Here is an 11,081-nt window from a genome sequence, read left to right on the forward strand (position 1 = left end):
AAATTGCTTACTGTCTCAGAAAAGGTGAGGGAAGGAAGGAGAGAAGTGGAACTCAAAATGTTAGAAAATGAAAGCCAAACAATATTTTTACATGCAATCCAGAAAAACTTAACACATTACTGAAGAAAAAGTAAAAGAAGCATTTTTGGAAATATTTAAAATTAGTTTGTAACAATTTTAAACAGCATTGGATAATTTGTCATTTGACTATTATTTACAGGTCTCTTACGGGTCAAAGATATGGTACACACTTGTGAAATCCCAAACACATTGTGATTATGCATTAAATATTTGTTGATCTGAAGGATATAAAAATTGCATTGTTCTATAATGATTCATTATAATCTTCCTATCCCTGTTGATAAAAACTATTGTGGCTGAAATTAACTTAAAACATTTTTTAATTAGTGAAGAAAAGGGGTCTATTTTGAAACCATACTCTATATACAAAGAAAGACAATGAAAAATTTCTGCATAAACAATATATATATATGTACATATACATATATATATACTATTAGGGTAGTATTGGCATTTTGTTTTAACAAACAATTGTTTTATGTCTATACACATATAGAATGGCATAATTATAATTCTGACTGTGTTTTATAGTCAGTGTGGCATAATGAATGGAGACCTGGCCTTGAGGCCATGAAGAACTGAGTTCAAGTCCTTCTTCTAATACATGCTGGCTGTATGACCCTGCTCCATCTACACAAAGTGCAGAGAAAGTGCTGAGCTGTATCAGTAGAGGGAGTTTCCTCACCTGGGAGTTCCTTATATCAAAGAAATCAAAGAGCTAGTCTTTATCCCTATAATTTTTTTGTTTTGCGATTTTTCTTTTGTATATTTTTATGTTGGTCAAATATCATGAAAAATTAGAGCCCCAGAGATTGTGTTTGCAAATTTTGGATGTCTTGTAGGGTAGACAAATAAGACCTTCCCAACTCACATACATTAAGGCACTTTGTTCTTGAGCATCTTCAAGACAGAAGAAACAGAAGTCTAATCTTCACAAAATATTTGAAGTGGCAATGGGGAACCTTATAATTACAAAACTACAAAGCATATTCACATTCTGTATTATCAACCTCTGTCCCAATCTCTAATTCTCTTAACTGTTTATGAAACCTTATGCTTAGAGAATTCTTAATGTCCTTTTAATTTGATACTCCAATTAAACATGTATGATTACATTAAATTATTAACACCACATTTTTCTCATTTTACCAGACCATAGCAGAAATGGTATTTTTTAAAAAGAAAACATTTCTTCATTTGATTCATCCATAACAATTTGAATTCATGTCATTAAAACTAAAATTGATATTCAGAAAAAAAATTGATTTTTGTAGAGCTTTCTTACCCCAAATGACAAAGCATGACAACGTCACAACATTTTTGTAGGGACTATTTGGAGTATTTCTGAAATGCTATATATTTTGGAATGTAAAAAAAATAAATCTTTTTAAGAAAATTAAAATACAAATATCATTGTAGTTTTTACCTTTCTTTGTCACAGTTAATTACTCATTTGACTCCAGGTCATTTGGAAAGGGCTATGGCACAATTAACACTTAAAACTGCATCAAAATCACTCGTTTTATTTCATTCTCTTGTGCCAAATGTCAAAGCAAGGCACAGCATGAAGTCTTACATACTTTTGTCCATTGTAAGAACACTCAAAGCATCCATAAACAGTTTCCCTTTTATAGTTCCCCATTCCACAGAGGATACAAGGCCCTTTTGGAATATTGTGATTGAGTAAGTTAACTCGGACATGAGTTCCTTCTCTGAGAGAGAAGTCAGTCATACTGAGGGGTTTATCATAGTAGTAATCTGAGAAAAGGTCATCCATGTAAAGTTCTGAGCGAGCAATGGCATCCATCACCCTCCTATCTGAAAAGGAAAGCACACAAAAATAAGTGTTGATTAAAGGTACAATAAGGAGAAAGATAAAAGCCACAAATGGCATTCTTTATAAATATATTAACTGAAATTTAAAATACCTCAAAAGTAAATTCAAGATAGTTTTCATTATTATCAAGAATGAATCAGGTTACAAAAATTTTAGATTTAAATTCCTCATTTTGATTAGAGGTACTTAATAGATGAGTTTATATGTTAATGAAGAGGGGAAAATATACATCCCAAATATCCTTTCATTAATGTCATTGATGATCACAGTCTCAACATACTTCGTTCAAACAGTATATTTCTTAATCTGTAGAGTATTGCGAATGTTGCTGTTTCTTCTCTTTCAAATCCTCCTTTTGACACTGAAGTGACACAAAGGTCTATTAAAAAGGGGAAAAAAAAAACAATCTTAACACAAAACACTTAGGAAAAAGAAACTGAAATTGAGACTGTCTATAGCTTGTTTGTAGATAGTTGTTTGCATGTTTTCTCCCCTATTGGATTTCGATCTCCTTGGGAACAGAGACTGTCTTTTGTTTTTCTGTAATATCCCCAGCACTTAGTACCTGGCACAGAGTAGGTGTTTAATGAATGTTTATTGACTAACCATGTAATTCTAATAATATTCTCATCCTTTCTTATACTTGTACTTTACAGAAGCCCAAGACTAGCTACCCAGAGCAAGACTGTTATGGGTTGCCTTGGCCAATTACTTGCTTCCAAGATCTGTTACCTATTACCTCCTCTCATATAATTTGTATGTCATTTTATTGGTAACTGGGAAAAAGAAAGCCACCAAAGAGCTACAATAGAGATTCACTACAATAATGTTCAGTTGGTGTTTACAGACTATAATAGCTAGGGGGCTCCCTTACCTCAACCATTTGGGTTTCATGACTTTTTTTTTTTTTTTTTTTTTAATGCAGCTTGGACTTCCCATATCCCTAAAACTGTAAAGTTAGTTCTGGAGGTCATAAAAAATAAAAAGTCAGCCATTACAAAAATACACTACTCAATTGACTATATTGGCCATAATTTTCTAACATTTGAACACTGCTCTCTTTTCTAGAGACAAATAATTCATATTTGGCTATCCTAATTTTTTCTTTTTAAAATGTTTTTAAAAAATGACTAAACTGGGGAGAACTACTTTAGAGGAGCAGGGGGATTAACATAGAATAAATTAGAAACCAACTGTGGTAACTGAGCATCTACACAAACACCTAAAAACTCATAAACAAATGGTCAGGCAGGTAGGCCACATTAGCAAGACATGGTTGATAGAACTTATCTGGCTACCCCAGAGATTCAAACACCAGTGACTTTAAATGTCATAATCTTTAGATCGGAAATGACCAAACAAAAATGACTAATGGAGGTAATCGAAGACCAGCTAGGAGATGGTAAGTGAGCAATTCAATGCATCTGATCCAGATGTACTGAAATAAAGGTAGTAAGCAGTTGTCTTAACAAGTATCTAATAATTATTTTTGTAGTATGAGATTCAAATGCTTAAGATGAGTAGCCACAACTGCAGAGGTTAGGAATAAATTTCCCCGAGAGTATTTATTTTATGTCCTTTATTTAAGTCATTTGAAGTTATTTGTTGCTAAAAGAATTTTTTTAAAGGCTTGGACTAGAGGAGGAAGCTAGGTGGCTAAATGGATTGAGAGGCCAGGCTAAGAGATGGGGGATCCTCAGGTCAAATCTGGCCCTAGCTGTATGAGCTTGGGCAAGTCACATAACCCCCGTTGCCTACCCCTCACTGCTCTTCTGCCTTGGAATCAATGCACAGTATTAATTCCAAGATGGAAGTTAGGGTTTTAAAAAAACAAAAGGAAGGGCTTGTACTAGAGACCTGGAAATCAAAAACAACAGCTCTGGGCAAATATAAAATAGTATCTCTAAGGTCACGAACCCTCTCCTTTCTATACCCCGACCCTCCTCCTAACCCAACAAATATATACTTGCTATCCTTTCAGGTGCTCAGGCCTCTCTCTCTCTCTCTCTCTCTCTCTCTCTCTCTCTCTCTCTCTCTCTCTTTAAAATTTCTTCCCTCTACCCTTATCATCAAAATCTGCTTTTTAGAAAAATGATATCAGTCATTTACACCCTCGTGTATTAGTAGTTCAACTTATTGCTTCTTCCAGTCATTTTAACATTTATCTCTAATTGCAGGACACAATACAATTGCTTTAAGATATAAAGTTTCCTATCCTCTCATTGGCCTTCTGATGTGTGGGGCCATTCGGATGCCTTTGGAACTTTTAGCAGCTTTCAAAAGTTATTCTAAACCAAAAGCAGGTGGTAGAAAGATGTTATGCAGAACAAGGGATCCCCATAATAGTTAAACATCATCCTCTGCATAAGACTGGCCTTTCTGTACATTCTAATTATTTCATCTTCACATAAAGTAACTGCCAAATAATTTCTGAGTTAAAATAGTTTATTTGAAAAAGCACAAATAAATGTCAAAATCTCATACTAACAGAATACTTACCAAAGGCACCGTCCAAATAAATGAAAAGTTCAAAAACACTAAACGCTATGGTTGTGTGTGCTGGAAAAACAATAGCTTTGTCTCTTCCCTTTGGATTTTGTTCATCAATAATGTGAAACTAATTTTCAAAAAAAGAAAAAACATGTATTAGTGGGGAGTCAGTCATGAAAAAGGAAATTTTTGAGTGTGAATTCTCTAAAAGATTTTTTTTTGTATTTGTTTAGGATAACCCTAGTTTTTAAATAATTCTCTTGTTTGAAATCATCTGGTTGTACCATAGGCAAGAATTCTGAACTTGGAAATGGTTATTTATCCCAAGGAAGGAAATACTTTACCCCTATTTCATTCACATTAATGTAGAGTCTAATAATATTAAGCCCACTGCAATAATAATGATCTCTAGAGCTGAATCCCTAATCCTCCCCCCTGTTTATGTTCAGTCTCACATGCAAGTCAAATAGATTGTTTGAAAGTTCCCTATCCTCTCCTTGGCCTACTGATGTGTGGGGCTATTCAGATGCCTTGGAACTTTTAGCAGCCTTCAAAAGTTATTCTAAACCAAAAAGCCTGCTTGTGTTTTTCAGTACAATGAAAGTTCTAATTCATAGGTGAATTGCTTGTGAAACTGACTAGATTAAATCAAAACTTTCCGTTTCTGTTTGAGTACAAACCAATAGTACCCCAGGAGACAAAGCTTCACTATTTCCCAAGATAACATTTAACTGAAACCTTATCTTTCTGTTCCTAAAAATGCAATTCTTTTTCAATGAAAGTAATCAAATTATTATTCATTATTCTTCACTAAATTTAAAGAATAGAATTGTCTAAAGATTTATGTAGATATAATTTTCTGAAATTATTCTAAACTAAAAGTTCAAATTCTGAATAAGATTGACAGCAAGAAATATGACGATAGAAAATTATAACATTTTAGGTTTATATAAACAATATAATCCTGATGCTTTGTTTCAAAAACATGTTATTTGAACCAAACTTCTACTTTTATTCTTGTAGCACCATTTCAGTGATTAAAGGGTGTTCTTTAGTTATATGTAATTTATTTCACAACTATGAATATTTTAGTATCATTAAATTCCTTGAATTTTGTATCCAAGTTCTCCTAGAGGTTTGCTTGTTTTTTCACCAATGCGGGACACAAAAATTCCAGTGCAAGAAAACTCCACATTTTCTGCTATTTTCTATCAAAATTTTAATCAAAAAATGCTATTACAACTATTCTTTCATGTTAATACTACTAAAAAACCTGTTCCTAGTTGAGAAACAAACAAACAAACAAAAAAACCAAATAACCTTTTAGTTAGTAAGAGAAGTCTTTTAAGGATATTTACCCTCACTGCTTCCCCACGACGCATTCCAGCATGCACAGATAATGAACACTGGCGTGTTGTTCTAATACTTTCCATGACCACACACAATACTGCCTTTCTACTACTCATTGATTGACGGATTAGGCAGTGATCAAAGTTAATTTTTCTAAAATAAAGAAAAGAGAAATCCACAGGTATTTTGCTGTTGCCTAATTACATTTATCTGGTTCCTAATAATTCATAATTATGAAGTCATAAGAATGAATTAAAAACCTACTTGCTTCTGATATAAAACAATTTAAACAAGCCTAAAAGAAATCATGGTGACCAAAAGAAATTCAGTACAGTTTTTTTTTTAAACTTTTACTTTCTGTCTTAGTATCAATTATAAGACCAGTAAGGGCTAGGTAATCAGTATTAAGTGACTTGCCCAGGGTCACAAAGCTAGGAAAGGTAGGAGGTCACATTTGAACCCAGATCTCCAGGCCTGGCTCTCTATCCACTAAGCCACCTAACTGCCTCAAGATATTTCTTAACATAGTTAAGTATACACAATTAAGAAACTATTGTTGCCTGTATTATATATCATCTATATTCTGCTTGAATTGTCCATTGATCCCTTAATACCTTGTTAGAGCAGATGTTTCTTAACTGTGAGGGTTTTTTCTACCTGCACTTCCATTTATTTCTTGTGTATCCTATGTCTGTATCTCAGTTTCCTCATCTGTAAAATGGAGATAACAATTGCATCTACCTCCCAGGGTTGTTTTGAGAATCAATAGAGGTAATAATTATAAAGTGTTTATTTAGTACAGTGTCTGATACATAGTAAATCACTATATAAATACTGGCTATTGTTATTATTATTATTATAGTTATGGCAAAACAAAGTAGGAATTTTCTTTGATTTTTGTTGCTTTTATATACAAAATACCTCTAGGAAAATCAGCGACCTATCTCTTGAGTGATCTCCTTTGCATTGCAAGTTAAAAATTTGTTGTCTAACCACTGTGTTGCATCATTTTTCTTTCACGAACCAGGACACCTCCTCTTCTTTCTAATTTCTTGGTCTTGGACTTCATGATCTAGGGAGGCAATTGCCAAAATGAAAAAGGTGCTAGATTCACAATCTAAAGGACCTGGGTTCAAATTATGATTGTTACTACCTCCTGTGATAATTTAACCTATCTGGGCCTCAGTTTCTTTATCTATAAAATGAGGAGAATGAACCAGAAGGCTTCTAAGTTTCCTTCTAACTCTAGATCTATAAACCTATTGAATTTGGTTTTTGTGGAAAATGGTTTATGTGGAGGAGTTTTTGTTATATTTTCACCAAGCAGGTTCTTAAATATTCTTTCAATTCAATTATCTCCCTCCTTAGAAAGTCAGTCAATCAATAAACATCTATTCACTCCCTTATTGTATGCAAGGCACCATACTAACCCCTGAATGTAGGGGTCCTTGAGGGCAGACACTGGGTTGTATATGTGTGTCTGTGGTATTCCCAGCATTTAACACAGAGCCTGTTATATGATAAATGATTAACAAATAAATGCTAATTGCTTGACTGATTAAAAGCCAACTGTTAAGTGACATAGAGACAAGTAGAAACATGGAAAAAAGCAATGTTAGGGGAAGAAGAGGTAGCACTATCAAATGTGGCCTTGAGAATAGCACCTTTTGTGGATCAATCAAGAATTTTTTTCAAATGATTTTTGAAACTCATTTGCAAGGTTAATTGAAATTTTAAACTTAAACAATAAATTACTTGGCTTTGTAAAATATATTTTAAATGTATTGTAGACCAAATTTGTAAAATTCAGATATTTAATCAAATTAATTATATCAAAAATTATCATACTGACCTGGTAGTAAGTTCCTTGAGTAATGTTGTTACTTCCACTTCGTGCTTAGTTACCACACCAAAGGAAGCTTTTACTGCAATGGAATCTGACCCGGCAACATTAATTCCAACGTCGTTCACCATATGATTTCCTCGCCTTCCATAGAGTGAAACATCTGATTTATCTTCATAATTCAGTAATTGGTAGGATGAGATACCTTTAATAAAAGAACACTGTTGTGTTTAAATGTCTCTTACCTGCCTAATATGATTATTTTAAAATGACATTTTAAAATTCTAAAGTTATAAACTATAATAGAAATGCCAATGATTGAAACCAATTATCAAACTAACAATTCCATTTACATGGAATTAAGGTAGATTATGTAGTTAAAAGATAAATATTATTATTTTCTTTGTACTCAGGAAAACATCTCACAAAAAGAGATTAGAGGGAGAAAGAGGAAAGTACTATGTAAGTGATAATCTGTGTCAAAATACCATTTCTAAATCCAGTGTTCCAAATAGACCTAAAAACATTTTTTGTTGTTAAAGTAGACTTCCTCTCTATATTAATAACAACTTAAATGATTTAAAAACAATAACATAGTATCATGTTAAAGAGTAATGATAGTAGAAATAATGATATGATCATTTCTCCATTTCAAAATGCTTTTGTTTCTATGTGAGATGGTCCAGTATATGAGTACTTATTTGTAGTTAGAATGTTTTAGTCATATTCAGTTGTGTCTGACTCTTCATGATCCTGTTTGGGGTTTTCCTGGTGAAGATACTAGAATGGTTTGCCCTTTCCTTCTCCAGGAGAGAGGGAAAATGTTAAAAATTTTCCATTTTACAGATAAGGAAACTGAGGCAAAGAGGTCAGGGTCACAGCTAGTGAGTGTTGGAGGCCAAATTTGAACTCAGATCTTCCTGACTCCAGGCTCAGTGGTTTATCCACTGAGCTACCCAGCTGCTTCCATATGTATAGTATAATAATAAATATATATACATAAATATACACATATATATGTATAGTATCTGTATAACACTAAGTAAATCATAGAATCTCTTATGTGCCTGAAGCAATTTCTTAGAATTTATTTCCAGCATTATAAATGGGGAGGATTTCCTTAGGATAACAAAATCACTTTCATTATCTAATTTAGTCTACACAACAAATTTTAAGGGATAATAAGACAGGTGGTATTCCCATTTGGCAGTCACTTAGTATGTGAAGTAGCTAGGCAATAGAGTTATAAAGTCTTGGATTCTGAGGCAAGAAGACTAATTCAAACTCTGCCTCTGATACTACCAGTGAGCAATAAGGAATGGCAAGTTATTTTATCTCTCTTAGTCTTAGTTTCCTTAACCATAAAACAGAGATAATAATATCATCTACCACACAGGGCTCTTATTAGAATCAAATGTGATGAAAAAATCAAGTACTTTGTAAACTTTGAAGCACTATATAAATGTTAGCTAATATTATTATAAAATGACCACAACTACAAATTGATTTGGTAAAACAACTTATTAAAAATTCAGTTCAAAAGTATTCATTGAGACACAATGAGCCAAGCACTTTGATAATCAATGAGGATACAATGATAAAAATGAAAATTGTCTTTGTCTGCAAGTTTATCATCTACTCAGTGGAGGAGGGAAAAGTATAACAGTACATATATAAGTAAAGACAAAGTGATAGGGAGAAGTTGTGGAAGAGATGCCAAATAGAGTTGTTCTATGCATTTAATAGATTTAAAAATTTGGTTTGATGTTATATAAATTTGAATCATCCTTTCTGGTACTAATATCATCACCACCATTTCAACAGAAAATTTGACGGTCAACAAAAATTCATGCTACTCCTGTAACATGCTATCTCTATTTAGATTAATGCAATATAAAGAGTAGTCATTATAAAAACAGGTTTTTAAAAGCTGTTGAAAAACTTACCAGCTGAAATTTCTCTGTCTCCTAGAAGAATATCATTCAGAGTGAAAGGTGTGGAGGTAAATTTAGGTCTTTGTAACAAAAAGCATCTTTTCTTTTTAACCACGAGGCTCAGAGGTTGATATTTGTCAGCTTCACTGAGGCTTGGAACAGGAACTAATCTCCCTCCATCTCCAACTTGCTTAACAAAGCTCTTGGTAGCAGCAGCAAACATATTAATATAATATTAATGATAAAACACTTCATCAACTATAACTTTCAGATATTAAATCCATGTTCAAAAGGCTAGTATTTTAAAGGAAACTATGAAGCACAAAACTAAATCTAGAATGAATTTTTAAATGAAGTCTTACACTTAATTAGAAAAGCAAAATAACCTGTTTTCACTAACTACTTTCCAGTGTACAGAGCTCACAGCTCTCTTTCAGCTTCATGTACTCGGGTTAATGAATTATACATCAAGTGTAAACTGATATACTAGAGGTAAAACTGAAGTGCCACCATGGCCATTCTGTATGGCTAAAAAAGCTAACAGAAGAAAATGACATTGTGACATTATCTTTTGTCAGGACCAGAGCTAAAGATAATCAGGGCAATGGGTTCAATATAATATAGTTCTGAAAGATACATTGGCAGGACTTTAAGATTAAAATGACCATCATTAGCCCTGGATACAGTCTTCAGTGGAATTGGTCCAAAGGAAGTTCCTTTACAAGTTAATGATGCCAATTTTAGCAGTATGTTATGCCATTTGGGGAAACAGAAAAAGAATCATTTGGGTGCAATTTAAAGGCTCCGATTTGCTTATGTATCTCACTTTACTTTCTTCTGTTTAAAAAAAAAAGATTGGGTGGAGGTGGTAGGAAGTTAGTATTCCCATTAAACGAACATTTTTAGCATATAGTAGAATCCTTTTATTGACTTAAGAACAGTTCCAAGATTCATATTATTGTCTGACCATTTCATATCTAAAATATTTACTCTCTAGATTAATGCTTAAGGAGACAATGAAAAGCCCGGTTATAATGGAGTTATTAGCATGTTTTTTCTTTCATCGGTTTATTCATGTTTTCCAAGCTGGAGACGGGTAGCGGGTAGAAATGAGGACTTAGATCGTTTCTCTCCAAGCATTTAGGTCCAGCGGGCACGGCCTGTGAATCCTCTATAGCCGGGACACTACCCAGGTGTAGAGAGATGCTTAAGACAAGAGTCGATGCGGCTTATTTTTAAAACAATGGCTATCTTCCTAGAGGCGACCCAAGACGAGTGCAGCCTAGTTTTCAAAACCTTTTAAAAATCAGTCTCAGGTAACAATAAAGACGCTGAGAGGACAATGAGAGGACTTAAAAAAAAAAAAAAAAGGAAATCTTTTTAATACTAGAGGTTTGGCCGCAGGTTGGTGGGAAGCCCCCGGAGCCCGGCTCGCGTGCGCAGCGATACAGAGCTAGGACGAGCACGGGTGACTCCTGCAAAACCCCGAGGGGAGGAGAAAGAGGAGGGAGGGAAGGTGAAAATCGATTCTTTAGAAATTGGAGCG

The 11,081-nt window shown here is 33.7% G+C and overlaps 1 protein-coding gene across 1 annotated transcript; it reads right to left on the reverse strand.

Annotated features, from left to right (window-relative positions):
- Positions 1–1,603: 1,603 nt before the first annotated feature.
- On the reverse strand, positions 1,604–9,758 carry PJVK (pejvakin). The gene is made up of 6 exons (XM_044666477.1): positions 9,548–9,758; positions 7,611–7,806; positions 5,767–5,911; positions 4,418–4,535; positions 2,199–2,297; positions 1,604–1,899 (listed from the first exon to the last, which is right to left on the reverse strand). The coding sequence occupies exons 1-6, from the start codon at positions 9,756–9,758 to the stop codon at positions 1,604–1,606; spliced, it is 1,065 nt and encodes a 354-aa protein (XP_044522412.1).
- Between the last annotated feature and the right edge of the window lie 1,323 nt (positions 9,759–11,081).

The sequence above is a fragment of the Gracilinanus agilis genome, chromosome 3 (assembly GCF_016433145.1).
Source record: "Gracilinanus agilis isolate LMUSP501 chromosome 3, AgileGrace, whole genome shotgun sequence".
Classification (NCBI taxonomy): Eukaryota; Metazoa; Chordata; class Mammalia; order Didelphimorphia; family Didelphidae; genus Gracilinanus; species Gracilinanus agilis.